The 15612-nt window shown below is 44.8% G+C and overlaps 1 protein-coding gene across 1 annotated transcript in view; it reads left to right on the top strand.

Moving 5' to 3' along the window:
• PSMD6 (proteasome 26S subunit, non-ATPase 6) overlaps nt 1–15612 on the top strand; it is a 90841-nt gene that overhangs the window by 10147 nt on the left and 65082 nt on the right. Inside the window, exon 2 of the mRNA XM_086939085.1 lies at nt 7572–7777. Coding sequence (XP_086795211.1) covers nt 7572–7777 — 206 coding nt within the window. The remainder of the gene's footprint in view (nt 1–7571; nt 7778–15612) is intronic.

The raw sequence follows: 15612 nt of genomic DNA, 5'->3' as shown, positions 1-15612 counted from the left end.
CAGTGATCCATTTATAGGCATCAATAAGCTGCGTGCAAACTAGAAGTCAGGGGTTTAGGTGCTTAATGTGTTGTTTCAAATCTGTTGTTATACTAAGATTCCAAATTGGTGTTCCTTTGGGAAGTAATAGTCTTGTTAGTACAGGCAACTACAGTCACTGTGTTTCATTTTACATTCTGACTTGGTGTTTCTCCCGACCATTCACTCTTAATATATAATATCTAGAAGCGTGAATGTGATTCCTACACCTTATAATCCTCATTCTCTTGTGTAACATTTCCTGCACATTGATTTACATACTTGTATGATTTATTGTGCCTCTGAGTGTGATGTAAAGCACTCTGATGCCCTACTCTGGGATGAGTAGTGCTATGAAAGAGAAGGGAAAAAAAGTAGGTGCCATCTAAATCAGTATTTGTGTTATTACTCACACATACATTACTCATACAGCACATTTCTTACATAGGGAGTTAAAGTTTAAAAACATGCCTCCTGTAGTTTCTCTTAAATACTTGTGAAGTGGTAAGCTGTGCGCCGTTGTTTTTTTCCACTGTATTGCTATATAGCCGTTAGGCTGCAGTTGGCGCGGCGTCCATTACAGATGGTACAGGAACAAAAGGAAGGCTCATGGCTATTTTCATCAGGCCTTTGTTTTGGGCCCATCTGCAAACTAAAATCAGAAACCGCCTGCACGTTGCTTTTCTGAATGGAATGCAGACTACTTGTAGGCACTGATGATTATGGCATGGTGTCTAAAAAATATCCCAAGAAAAAATTCATCATGTTTCCGTTAGTCGACCGGATCTCACATCCAACCCAGATATAGCATCAGGGATCCTGTGCAATGCCACTAATTTCCAGCACTTCTAATTAGAATGCCCCTCTGTAAGAAGCGATACAAAAGGGGGGATGATGGACGGAGCGTTTGAGCAAATCAAACACTCGCCCCCAGTCAACTGATCTGGGTTTAATTCATCACCATTCTTTAGCTCACTCAGCCACCCCAGTTCAGACATGGCCATAAGTAAATCAGTCTGACCCTGTGCCTTATGGGAACAGTCCAGCCCGAACTGCCAAGCCATGTCTTCCCTGGACCGGAAACAAGCATCCTGGGATCGGTTTCGGATTCATAATCCTCATCAGCCAGGCTATCTTGAATCCAGTGGCCAAGTGAGCAAGGGACTCGCGTCTGAGCATAACCTGCCACACTTAGGGCGAACAAAGCGATACAAAAGGGGATGATGGACGGAGCGTTTGAGCAAATCAAACACTCACCCCCAGTCAACTGATCTAGGTTTAATCCATCCCCATTCTTTAGCTCACTCAGCCACCCCAGTTCAGACATGGCCATATGCAAATCAGTCTGACCCTGTGCCTCATGGGAACAGTGCAGCCCGAACTGCCAAGCCATGTCTTCCCTGGACCGGAAACAAGCATCACTTTGCCACTGGATTCAAGCAAGCCGGGCTGAAGAAGGCTGAAATGCCAGAAACTGGTCCTCGGTAGCTTGTTTCCGGTCCAGGGAAGGCATGGCTTGGCAGTTCGGGCTGGACTGTTCCCATGAGGCACAGGGTCAGACTGATTCGCATATGGCCATGTCTGAACTGGGGTGGCTGAGTGGGCTAAAGAACGGTGATGGGTTAAACCCAGATCAGTTGACTGGGGGTGAGTGCTTGTATTGTCAACACTGCCTCCATCATTTCCTTTGGTTTTTCCTCTGTAGGAAGGACTGAATGCTACACAGGTTCACTATAGAGGCGGGTGGTAACAATGAGATAAGGTGATCTTGATTGAGAAGTGAGGTGAATGCTTTGTAATTAGTAAATGGTTAGAATCTGGCAGTGTAGAAGAAAATTCCTCTAATCTTGTGGAGGAAACAAACTGTTCTAAGGTTCCTGACTAATCGTGTGGGAGTGATAAAATCATGGGTAAACGCAGCTGGGAAGAGCAAGTTTATATTTTCTAGAAGTTGATCCTTGAAGGGTGACTGTGAGTCCAGGGCCAATGCCTCCAAATAAGGAATTTGGGATTTTCTTTGTCTGAAGGTTGGCCATGAAGAAAGAAAGGTGTACGTTTAGCTGCATTGCAGTGACAAGAGTAACCATTAGGACGAGCTCTAATAGGAGCATAAGAAAGTGCATACAGACATCATTACTGAATATCAACTGGTAAGGAGAAGGGTTGAAAGATTGTTAGGTACCAAGAAATAGAGAATTATCCTTTGGTGTAAGCGGAAGTAGAACTTCCAATGTTGTGCTTGCTGTGTCTGTGATGAAATGCAGACAGACTTGCTTGGAAGCGTCTGTCTTCATTTTTTACCTGACTTTTCAATACTGAGGTTGAGATCTCAAATTCTTGGTATTCTATTGTCCTTTGGGAATGGCCTTAAATCACATATCAAGAAGGACAAATAAATAAATAAAAATAGGTAAATGAACAACACTTGCACCAAGGGGGAGACCCAACCAAACAACGCCCTCAAATAATTCTGGCAAACCCTATAGGCTTTTTTGATTGCCCTCACCAACTAAAGAGTGGCATGCTTCATCATAGGGCCGCTAGCACACCCTGAAGTAGTCCAATGTCTGAGTGGGGCGCTTATTCTTAACATAAAGAGTTGTGATATATATGAACCGCAATTATTTCAAACTAGGGATCCGATAATGCAGAAAACAAATAGAATGAAAACTTTCTAGGAGGGTACTCGCCTATAAATTTATTATGGGTCCCTCTTGGCAGGATTAAAATTTCTCACAAATGGGTATGTGAGAACCCACGACTCCATTACCCTGTCTGCCCATACGGACATGTTTCAGCCCATTAAATCGCCCATCAGGGTCGAAGGCCTTCCTCGGGATACAGATCCCTTTTATTTAATGACACTCTCTCCTACTTATTCACTATATACTAATAGAGAGTGTGTCTGTGGCCATACTTTCCCTTATTAGACAGTTTAGCAGACCTACTTCGAGTGGTGTACCCAAGTTTCATTGTTTGTAGTCCAAACCCTGGGGCAGAGTGGGGACATTGCCCTGTAGTCACACATTCGTCAAGGTGAAATGTTGCCCGATATGCCACTCTGCACCCTCCGTCTAAGCCACCATGTTCCTACTTCTTTATATGACTTGTGCTCTGGTGAGAGTATAACGAAGTACTAATTTCAAGTGATAGCTAGGACACTCTACACCAAAAGTTTTGTGTTTTGTTAGAGGAAGTAGAGGGGCTTCAAGGAGGACAATATATAATTGTCCCTTTTTTCAGATCTCTTTTACTAGATGGCACATGCGCCGTCTTTTGTAAGATATATTGTCAGCTTACAGTGGGCTTAGAGCCTGCCCATTGCTTAGCATTGGCTGGCTTCATTGTCACTCCTATTGGCTTGCTTCTTATTTGTTTGCTTGTGTAGATTTTCCTTCCTCTTCATTCATTTGTCCTTGCTCCGGAGTATAGATGCATTCCCTTTTCCTTCTGCTGGTCAATTTTCAGGCATTCGTTTTTTTTCTGTAAGCGCTACAGGAGAGTACATGAGTTTTCCACCTGTCTTCCACATGTACTCCCCTCCTATCTGCCGCACCCTTTTGCTTTTTGCCCTTGTGCTTTTCCCCACCTTCGGCTGTGATGTGCTCTCCCTGCGTTTACTTTATCACCACTGTGTTTCTTTCTCTCCTATGTGCCTCTCTCCTGAGCGCTTCTTAGTGCTCTCATCCGTTTGCTTCCCCCGCTCAACTTCTTTTCATTTGTTTCCCTCCCGTGCCCTCTGTGTTACCCCTCCCACGCTCAATGTTGCTACCCCCTACCCTGTGTTCCTGCCCCCCTTTTTGTTGCTTGCTCACCCCTGTTGTTCACAATTCCGACGCCTCAATTGCTTCCCCTCACCATCTCATGCTACTTTATTCTTTTTGATTACCAATGCAACCTCGAAACCAAAAGGGAAAAACCCACGTTCATCATTTTGTAGTCATGAGCATGCTTGGTCGCGTGCATACAAGATGCACCATATGCGTTTTTAGGTCTCGCCTGTCGATGCGCATGCGCATCGAGCAAGCGAGCGTATTGGGACTTATCCACTCTTTATCCACACTGCAAGGAATCGTGGCGATTCCTTGCAGTGCCCGTGACTGTTAAGCTCAATGCGCATGCGCATTGAGCTTAAAAGCGCGTGCACGTCCGTCTTTGTTTACCCGCTCCGCCCCCTCCCCTTCCCGCCGTCTCGCATTTCCCCTGCCGCATCAAAGGCTTTCACGGCCGGCCGGCCATGCTTTCAGTTTCACGACCGGCCGGCCGTGTCAATTACATTCCAAAGCCCGCTCTCCCTGCTCCGCCCCCTGCTCCGGCCGAGACGTGCAATTTCATGTCAACAACGTAAGTACGGAGAGGCATTTTTTTACTCTATGCTTTAAAAACGCAATTCGTTATTTACTAAGACACCTTTCCCTTGCTAAAATGCCCCTTAATTGTGTGTCTGATGTTAGCTGCGTGCCCAATACACCTACCGTAACATTCAAGCACAACTAAACTTAAAGCCACCATTTTATACAAGTTTGCGTACAATCTGCGCCGTCGCATTTCTCCTCCCCCCTCCCCTCTCTTCCCTCCGTCTTGTTTGTTATTTTAACCGCTCCGCCCCCTCCCCTTCCCGCCGTGTCGCATTTTTGTTCATGCCTTTTGTTTTCATCCCCGGTTTGTTATGGGGTATTGGCCTCGACCATTGCATATGTAATTTTCTACACCATTTTATCATTGGCCCCCATTTTTGCCCGCTTTGTTTCTTTTCTTGTTGTCCTCTGTTTATTTTGTTAGTTAATCTAAGAGGAGGAGCTACTCTATAGTCCATCTTCTTATTTATCTGGCTTCCGCCCAGCGCTAAATATTTAAACTCTGTTCCCGACCCTCAAAGTGCGTTGCATCTCGGCTGTGAGCACTCGGTTACCCTGCCCGGATGTTTTTTTTGCACCGCCTGATCCTTTACTCAAAGTAACACCCCTCGTCGCAGCTGCATTTTTATCTTTAACGCCCTCGCAATCTCCTACTTTGGCACCATTGGTGGACCGATTTTATATAATTGTCTGTGCGCGTATATGCCTTTTGCACTTTACGAGTCTCCTACTATCATTCTCTTTTTGTATACCGTGGCAGCCCATATCCTGCACTGGGAGCTGCTGGCTTCCCGGTGCTTCTCTCGTTCCCTCGCTGACATGGTAGCTGGGGCAATAATCCCGTAAGCTCCCAAAGCGTCAGTGATAGAGTGTCTGACTTGGGACTAAGAGCAGTGTTTAATTTATTTTAAAAACAAAGTGTCTATGCCCGAAGCTCTGCTCAGAAGCCCACGGTTGTACGAGTAAATCTCGTCTCGCCTGATATCGAGGCGGATGGTCTTAAATACAGGTCATGACTCATTAATCCACTGCCAGACACCTTACATTCCAACACACCCAGTTCAGATCGAAGACTACTGATTTCAAAGCTATCCCCCAAATACCGATTTGAACCCTCACTCACACTCACTCACTCACCCTCACTCACCCTCAACCCCTCACCCTCACTCAGCCTCACTCACCCTCAACTCCTCACTCACCCTCAACCCCTCACCCTCACCCTCACTCACCCTCAACCCCTCACCCTCAACCCCTCACTCACCCTCACTCTCACTCCCCCTCACCCTCACTCACCCTCAACCCCTCACCCTCACTCACCCTCAACCCCTCACCCTCACTCACCCTCAACCCCTCACCCTCACTCACCCTCAACCCCTCACCCTCACTCACCCTCAACCCCTCACCCTCACTCACCCTCACTCACCCTCACTCACCCTCACTCACCCTCACTCACCCTCACTCACCCTCACTCACCCTCACTCACCCTCACTCACCCTCACTCACCCTCACTCACCCTCACTCACCCTCACTCACCCTCACTCACCCTCACTCACCCTCACTCACCCTCACTCACCCTCACTCACCCTCACTCACCCTCACCCTCAACCCCTCACCCTCAACCACCCTCACTCTCACTCACCCTCAACCCCTCACCCTCAACCACCCTCACTCTCACTCACCCTCAACCCCTCACCCTCAACCACCCTCAACCCCTCACTCACCCTCAACCCCTCACTCACCCTCAACCCCTCACTCACCCTCAACCCCTCACTCACCCTCACTCACCCTCACCCACCCTCAACCCCTCACCCTCACTCACCCTCACTCACCCTCAACCCCTCACCCTCACTCACCCTCACTCACCCTCAACCCCTCACCCTCACTCACCCTCACTCACCCTCAACCCCTCACCCTCACTCACCCTCAACCCCTCACTCACCCTCACCCTCACTCACCCTCACCCTCACTCACCCTCACCCTCACTCACCCTCACCCTCACCCTCACTCACCCTCACCCTCACTCACCCTCACCCTCACCCTCACTCACCCTCACCCTCACTCACCCTCAACCCCTCACCCTCACACAGTGCAATAGGTCTCGGAGCATTTGAGTTAGAGCTTTTAGAAATGTTTATGGCTTTTTTTTTAAAATTCTTTAGCATTGGCTACAGGAAACAAAAATGCTAAAGATTTACAAAAAAACCCATAAACAATTCTAAAAGCACTAACTCTAATGCTGCGAGACCTATTGCATTTCCAATGCTTGTTTCTCTTTTTTAGCTATGCTGCACATCATCGGTGATGTTGCCCGGCATATCGTTTTCTTTTTTTTTTTTTTGCCAAAAAGTCACTGGGTCCCAAAGGTGAAAAGCATTAACATAGCCAATGCTTGTTTCTCTGGAGCTGCGAAATATTTTACTTTGTTCAGTTGAACATATTAACCATTTATCTGCAGATCCAAAGTCGTGTCACGTCAAACAGGGCGTCCTCAAAACCTTTCACACTAAGATTGGAGGGGAGATCATGAATGGTGAAAACAGGTCGATTCGCAAGTCTGCCATCATGCCAGGGATAAAGCTGGGTGTTCTGTGTGTGGCAGGAGTGAAGGCAATACGTTAATATGGCCTCTGCTGGTCAGCCCTTTGTAGCTACAGAATATGGTTATTAATTGTATATTTCTTAATATCAAGGTTTTCTAATAATTTTAAAAATGTGCATCCTTTGTTTGTAAAATCTTGGCATAACAGACTTGTAATATCGCCACCAGTATCTGTCCACCAGGTCACTAGATGTGTGAGGGAAATTTGTTTGTATGTTAAAACTCATGAACGTTAAAATACTGATAATTTTATTTGGGTGATTTTTAATATTTCTAACCTACTTTTTATTGGAGTGATTATCTGTTTTATAACAAATGTTATTGTGTTTACATTCTATTTTAGATTCTGTTCTGTGGAGAAGCAATCTTGTAGATATTAATGCATCTGCTGCAATTGGCTGTATGTTACAATGCCTTTTAATTAAAGCAAACAAAATTGAACTAGTTGTGGAGTAGACAGTTCATGTTTTTGCATATAGATCACAATGATTCCTGCGTGACATTGAGTTTTTGCTATCTGAGTGGCGTGTACTCTATATTTTGGATGAACAGTAAAGGTTACTAGTGTTATGGTGGTTGTCTTTTTTTTTCCCCAGACATGGCACCATATTATGAGGGACTATGTAAACCGCTTGAGTGGCAAGTAGATACCGACCTGTTAAATAAAATGAAAAAGGCTAATGAAGATGAGTTGAAACGGCTCGATGATGTATTGGAAGATGCAGAAAAGAACTTGGGTGAAAGTGAAATTCGTGATGCTATGATGGCAAAAGCTGAATATCTCTGTCGAATTGGTGACAAGGTGAGTTGATGTCACCCTCTTTTGTTGCCAGTACAAATGTTATGCAGTTATAGCCGATAAGAAAGTAAATATGTACGTGTGTGTGTATATATTTATTATTATTTATTCTTCCACTATAAACTTCATTTTTTGCATTTAGTAAGAAAGCAGTTTTGCTATCTTAGTATTTATTCTTTAACTTATGTTTTTTAAGCACAATATGTGGCTTGGTATGCAGTAACTTGCTCAGTTAAATTGGGTACTGTTTTTTGTATCAATATGTCGACTGTGATCACTCTGGTATCAGGTCACCATGAAGTTTAACTCCAGTCCCTTTAGTGTTGCCTTAGTGGATCGTAAAAATATATCTATTCTATAGTAGCTTAGAGTTTGTTTAAGGAACAGAAGCCTTGGAAAAGCAAATCAGTCTTGCTTTGCCATTGCTTTGTGACCGCCTCTGTTGGCTTTGCCAATGTCTGATACTTTTGAAATGTGCCACATTGGCAAAGCCCATATGCGTGACTGGCTATCTTGAAAGATTATTTGGTAATCTTTCAAGATGGCCACCATGTTACATGATGCAACATTCTCTATCTCAGTGACTCAGCCATCTTTGAAGTGCAGATTATTTTTAATAATATTTCTTGTTTTCAGTATGGCTGTCATATTGCGTGGCACATGGTGGCGATGTTGAAAATACACAAAATATATTTTTGTACTTTGAACTTGGCTGTCATGTTCCGTGTGTTACAACATTACCACCACCATGGAAGTTTAGACAAATACATTTTATCTACTTTGAAGACCATCCTACAACTGCAATTGGTTCATCAATTGTCACCTCTCCACCTGTCATTGGCAGAGCCAGTAACAGTGAGGGGTAGGGTAGAAGACCGTGATGGAGAAGGGGAAAGATAGCCCGACACAATACTGTAGTAGTGCATAGTGTCTGAGATGATGTGGGGGAAACCGTCTATAGGGTATGAGGAAAAAAAGAGAGTGCAGGGTGTTGCATAATGGCAGTCAGCCATAACCGATTTAGAGCATTTTACAGTTGCCAGGCCCTGGAGAAAAGATAATTATTAGAAAGCGAGTAACGGGGATGGGTGGGTAGCACCAAAATGAGACAAACTGGGAAGCCATTGAGTGCAAGGCCGGGCAGATTGGGAAAGCACTGACGGAGAGCATGCAGGGACCCCCTTGATAGAATATAAATAAATATAATAATAAGAAAAAAACAATAGATGGGGCTTGTTTAGGCGTGTGTGTTTCTTTAATGCTCCTATCTTGTGTTATGGGTCAAAACACCAAAACTTAGCTTAAAGGCACCAGTAACTGTAAAAAAAAAAAAAAACACACACATGCAAGAGTGGTTAGATAGAGTGGCACAGTTGCATAGGTGGAACGGTAGACATGCAGGTAAATGGATGGATGAATGGATAGATTTTGAAAGATAAAAGCTTGGTGGACATATGCTTAGAGAGGGTGGATTATGGAGATGTTGGGTGAAGTATGAATGGATGTTAAAATGAGTAGAATTAGAAATAAGAAGAATAAGATTGCATGTAAGAATAATTATGAATAAGTTAAGGAGTAAGAGTAGGTGTAAGTAAAAATATGTAAGAAAACGATAAAAGGTGTCTGGTGGTATATAAACAGTGAAGTGTGAGTAGGCATGTTTATAGTAAGTAGAAGTACAACTGTGACTAAGGTTAAATAGTAAGGAGCAAGTAAAGACGTAGGAATAAGAATAGCTGCAGGTAGAAGTAGTATGGAATAGAATATGTAGGTATAGGTAAGAATGATTGGAATGTGAATAGGCAGGAGTAATTAGGAATAAGATTAAGAGTAGGAGTAAACAAATAAGATTAGGACTATGTAGGAGTAATATTAGAAGTGGATGGGTTCAAGTAGGAATGAGAATAGGTGCAAGTAGAACTAAAAGCAGGCATTTGTAGGAATAAAAGTAGCAGTAAGTATTGGAGTAAGGTAGAAGTAACTTGAATTAAGTGAAGAAAGAAGAGGAAAAGTAGTAATAAGGAAGATTGAGCAAGGCATAAGTAGGTAGGGGTATGTAGGGTAAGTAAGCCTGTCACTTGGTTCTCTTGGTAGTCGTGTGGGATGTATGGGCTATAAACAAAAATTCTGCACATTTGTATCTAATTAATTAAACCAATCATGTATATTGAAGATGTCATAAATTAATTGCAAGACCAACCAAGCAGAATATCGAATCATATATAGTGTAAAAAAGAGAAAAGTTAACATCCCATGCAATTTTCAGCAGCATATTAGATTTTGTAACTTTTGTATCCCTTTTTAGGTCTCGCCTGTCGATGCGCATGCGCATCGAGCAAGCGAGACTATGGGGGCTTATCCACTCTTTATCCACACTGCAAGGAATCGTGGCGATTCCTTGCAGTGCCCGTGACTTTTAAGCTAAATGCGCATGCGCATTGAGCTTAAAAGCGCGTGCACATGGCCCCAGCCGCCTGCCTTGCCTACTCTCCCGCCCCCTCACTTCTTGATTGCACGGCCGCTAGGCCGTGCCTCCCCTACTCCTCCTCCTACTCTCCTCCCCTCCCGTCTGTTCCCGCACTCCTCCCACACCCCCGCTCCGCCCCCTCTCCACTCTATCAGGCAGCCAGCCGCACTCCTCCCACACCCCCGCTCTGCCCCCTCACTCTCTCTGCCCGCCCGCTCTCCAGGAAGTACTGAAGCATGCTCGGGTGAGCCAGAAAAACACATGTCGGAACAGTTCTCGACTTCCGATTTTGGGCGGTGCACTGCTGACCTTCATTTACAGTTGTATATTGCTCGAGCTCGGCACAAAGGCATTGAAGTGCTTTACATGAGCACTATATGACATTACATTACATAATTTCAGAATCATGTTTAAGGCATGGGGCGATGACTCGATGGATGCTAAGCGGATTTTCCCTTTGTCACCGTGCTTTTAATGGGCAGGACGCCTTCCTCCAATCAAACGGCGCGCTCACTTTTCAAGACAGCCGGGGAAACCCCAATCAACCTCTTTCCACCGCCGCCATTCTCTGATTTTACTCCCAAGGTGCTCCGTGTCTGAAACAAACACAAGTAATTGCCGCCACTTCATTACTAGCGGTTCACACTCAACCTTTCATCCTAAATGCGCACCATTACGCTGGGATATATATATGTCAATAAAAACGAAAGAACTGCTATCCCAAAACGAAGACACCCGCATTAACCCATCCATCACTTACTGGACATGCTTTGGCCCGCTAGTCGTCCTTATGGTTACCGTCCCATCCTTAATATATGCCGTTATCTATTTCAGACCCTGGTATCATTTTTGAACACGTAAATATGTCTACACGTTTTTCATTTCACAACTGTTATTATCAGCACAGTAATATTCAAGGGCAGTGTTACAAGTTCGCTTTTTTATCGAATGTATATTTTGTCCGCATCAGCGCTGCTGGAGGGGGAGGGCTTCTGCCCTTAAACCCCGCGTTTCTTCACATGTTACTCTTCCGCAGCAGCGTTTGCTTGTCAACGTACATTGGTTTATTTCTCAGGAAATACTTCAAGGGTGTTACTATCCTTAATTTTCAAAACAGGGCATTTCTGGCACGAATTTTACATCCTGGCGTGCACCTCGACGCACGGTACAAAAGGAGTGTCTGTGGCCCAATAACAATTATTCCCATCAAGTATACCAATATAGACACCCCCATTACAAAACTGTGGATGTCACATTCCATTTGACTAGTATTATTACAGCACTGCGAAATGTACATGAGAAAAAACACTGTTTACCGCCTCACAGACTGCATGTTACAATGACCCTACATGTCTAAGAGTGGGAGGCCTCTTCAAAGGGAGATTTTCTTACTGCACACATTTAACCCCTTGCATTCTGGTTTCAGTTATGTACCTTGATTTAAAGCAAATACATGTATAAAAAAAATACCATGCTATAAACCATATATGCAGAGTGTAATAAGTCACAATACCTTAAAGCTATTTTTGAAACGCATAGAAACAACTAAGTATCATACCATTATCGGCACTACAGGTCTTGTGTTGCGGATTGAGTTTCCTTTTAGAGGAAAGTTTGGTTCTGATTTGCATGTGTGCCAACTGGGGCCTCTGGTCAAGAATTGTAACTTCTGTCATTGCACAGAGCCCTAGAACTTTGGGTGGGCTCGCTTACATGGCGGCCATCTCGCAGCTCGGCTAGCCACGCACCCCCAATGAATCACCGAACTTAGTGGAGAATGAATCAAAATAGAGTGGGACATCACAAGAAAAACACACTCACACTCACGCAACGTCACACACCCGAAGCCTCACACCCCCTCACTCACACCCCCTAACGCTCACACCCCCTAACGCTCACACCCCCTAACGCTCACACCCCCTAACGCTCACACCCCCTAACGCTCACACCCCCTAACGCTCACACCCCCTAACGCTCACACCCCCTAACGCTCACACCCCCTAACCCTCACCCCACACCCTCACCCCCTCACCCCCCCACCCTCACCCTCCACCCTCACTCACCCTCAACCCCTCACCCTCACACCCTCAACCCTTCACCTTCAACCTCTCACTCACCCTCACTCACCCCAGCCTCACCCTCACTCACCCTCAACCCCTCACACTCACTCACCCTCAACTCCTCACCCTCAACTCCTCACCCTCACTCACCCTCCCTCAACCCCTCACCCTCACTCACCCTCAACCCCTCACCCTCACCCTCAAACCTTCACCCTCAACCCCTCACTCACCCTCACTCTCACTCACCCTCACTCAGCCTCAACTACTCTCACTCAGCCTCAACTACTCTCACTCACCCTCAACCCCTCACCCTAACTCACCCTCACCCTCACTCACCCTCACCCTCACTCACCCTCAACACCTCACTCACCCTCAACACCTCACTCACCCTCACTCACCCTCACCCTCAACACCTCACCCTCAACCCCTCACCATCACCCTCACTCACCCTCACCCTCACTCACCCTCACTCTCTCACCCTCAACCCCTCACCCTCACTCACCCTCAACCCCTCACCCTCACACAGTGCAATAGGTCTCGGAGCATTTGAGTTACAGCTTTTAGAATTGTTTATGGCTTTTTTTATTTGTAATTCTTTAGCATTGGCTACAGGAAACAAAAATGCTAAAGATTTACAAAAAAAAACCCATAAACAATTCTAAAAGCACTAACTCTAATGCTGCGAGACCTATTGCATTTCCAATGCTTGTTGTATTTAAAATGCTCTCCGTCGTACCATCAAATTGACCCTCATCCCGAGTCCCGTTGCTTATATTACATTAAATTTCATTGGAACACAACACGCACGTCTTTGAGCCTGCTGTAAATGCATTATGCTTTCGTCTAAAGGTATGTAGTCTGGTCAAAACTCAATAAATTCATGACTGCATATCATTTAAGTCAACACCAAAGGTAAGATTGCATCATTTCAAACACCCACTGGCTTCATAAGTACACTTATCAGGCTTGCATACTACTTACTGAAGGCAAAGTGTGCAGAGTCTGCTCGAATGGCTCTGGCACACCACTATCGTACTAACTTCAAAGACGAAAATGCCCCCTTCCAACAAACCTTTAGGGGGGCATGACATCATACCACAGTTGAGTTCGAATATCCAATAGCGAAAAAAAGATCATGCAGAGACCCTATCTGCTTTGAGATTGTGGGGTGAACCCGAGCCAGCGAGCCCAGTCCAATTCAGAAGCAGCAGGAAACTGTCAAACGCGTTCAGCATAAAGTGACTACCCAATAGTGTATGTTTGCTGCAATGTTCCTGTAGTCTATGAAAGCACATTCAGCATCTTTCTACTGCTTCCATATGCAAGGGCCTCTGTCTAGTGAATTTGGTTTTTGTTTGCTGCCCATTGCCGGACGCTTCCATTATTCAGTACCAGTTCCCGTGCAGGGGCCATATCTGGTGGGTATTCATTTTTCATATCACTGACCCACAGTGTCTGAGATTGTAGACGTCAAGAAATTTCCATTGTAACTGGACATTGCAATGCGTTTTGCTGCAATTGGCAGAGGTGCTATAACTTGTTTGGGAAGATGCACATGTTGTGCCAACCACAAATGCACATATGGTTTAGCACTCGGTTCAGTGCTCTGAGTGCTGAGAAAATTTACTTCTCTAGGTGTCTGTGTAGCAATGGTTGGGTGTCTCATATCATGTACGTATGTAAATTGGAACCGCTGCAGCTTCTTTCAGCACTCATCAGTGTAAATGGAAAGTGGGAACATCTGTGAAATGCTTGGGGCTGATGCCAACAGTAATGCTAACCATGTATACTAATGCGTAAAAACCAATCAAGCCAGTAGCCAATGGCTGAACCGTGCAAGCCTTTTGATTTGAGTAAAATTATGATATTTTTACCTATAGGGGCTTTTAGCCAGTCCTCATCATTCACTGGTCTTTTGTGGTCATTCACATTTATATTCTGTCCCCTACCACCATACCACATGAGCCTGTGGGTCAGCCAAATTCTGCATTTGGCTAACTTCGCTCTGAGTGATGGTATTCTGCTCTTTCACAAAGGAGTATGTATATTCACACACAAAGTAGCTTTATCCAGTGCGGTGGACTACTGTGGCAGTATGAGTTTCATTTAAGACCACATCTTTTTTGTTTATGTCCTATTTTTTTTAAATTATTGGTGAATGGACAGCAGCTCCCAAAATATTATTTTTATAATTAAAATCGCCAACAAAAATAAACCGGCATTAAGAAAGCCAGGCAGCTCATAGCCAATACCAAACCAATTAACTTTACCAATGCTTGTTGTTTAAAGTGAGTGTTAATCGGTAATATCTCTACTTTCCCATGTTGATGGTTTAAATACTGAGTGCCAAAGGAGATTGGCAACATTGTCTAACTGAAATTGGTAGCATTTTGCCAAATAAGCATTTACAATGCAACGGTTTCGCCTTTTCAAAAGTTTGAGCTATTGGCATTGTAAATGACAAACTTTTTATTTATGTGTTGGTTTTGAAAAAAGATAATGCCATTTATTTGTCATTTACAATGGCAATAGCTTAATCTCTCACAAATGCGAGACCTATTGCATTTTCAAAGCAATAGGTCACGTATTTACGCAAGTTTGTGCTATTGACATTGCAAATAATTCGTTTTATTTATGTTTCAAAAACCAAAACATAAATAAAAGGTCTCGCACTGCTGTCTCTCACACTGCTGTCTCTGCCTTGAAAACACCCACTGCTGTCTCTCTCACACACATTGCTGTTTCGCACACACTGCTGTCTTTCTTTCACACACTGCTGTCTCTCATACACACTGTCTCTCACACTGCAGGTGTGGGTTGTTTCCAGCTCATCCTGGCTCTCACAGGCACCGCCTCCGGGGATTGATAAACATGCAGGGAAGCGCCTGCTTCGTGGGAGAGCAGACCAGCGGGATGTGCTAGCGCTGAGAAGCCATCTGACGAAGGATGCGCCTACCATGTAATCAAAGGTCAAAGTGCATTAAGGGGGGTGGGGGTGGGTGCAGGGTCAAAGGCGTGGGTAAAAACACAAACTAGTGGGACCCTGGTGCAAAAAAAGGACCGTCTCGGCCCCGGTGCCACTGAACCTGCCGCACATTAATAGCTTCGCTCCTGAACACAGGACTTGTGATGCTGGTATAAAACACATAGAAGGAAGTGGAGGCGAAAGCAGGCCGTGGGCTTGAATTTACGACAAATGAGGCCGTGATGGGTTTGCAGGGATATGTCAGTGTCATTAACAACAAACAACCAGAACCCGGGGACTTTGAGATGGCCTCTTGGATTTGCGCCACTGAACCGATCACCTTGGA

The sequence above is a fragment of the Lissotriton vulgaris genome, chromosome 9 (assembly GCF_964263255.1).
Source record: "Lissotriton vulgaris chromosome 9, aLisVul1.2, whole genome shotgun sequence".
In the NCBI taxonomy this organism is placed as follows: domain Eukaryota; kingdom Metazoa; phylum Chordata; class Amphibia; order Caudata; family Salamandridae; genus Lissotriton; species Lissotriton vulgaris.
This window is presented reverse-complemented; position numbering and strand designations above follow the sequence as displayed.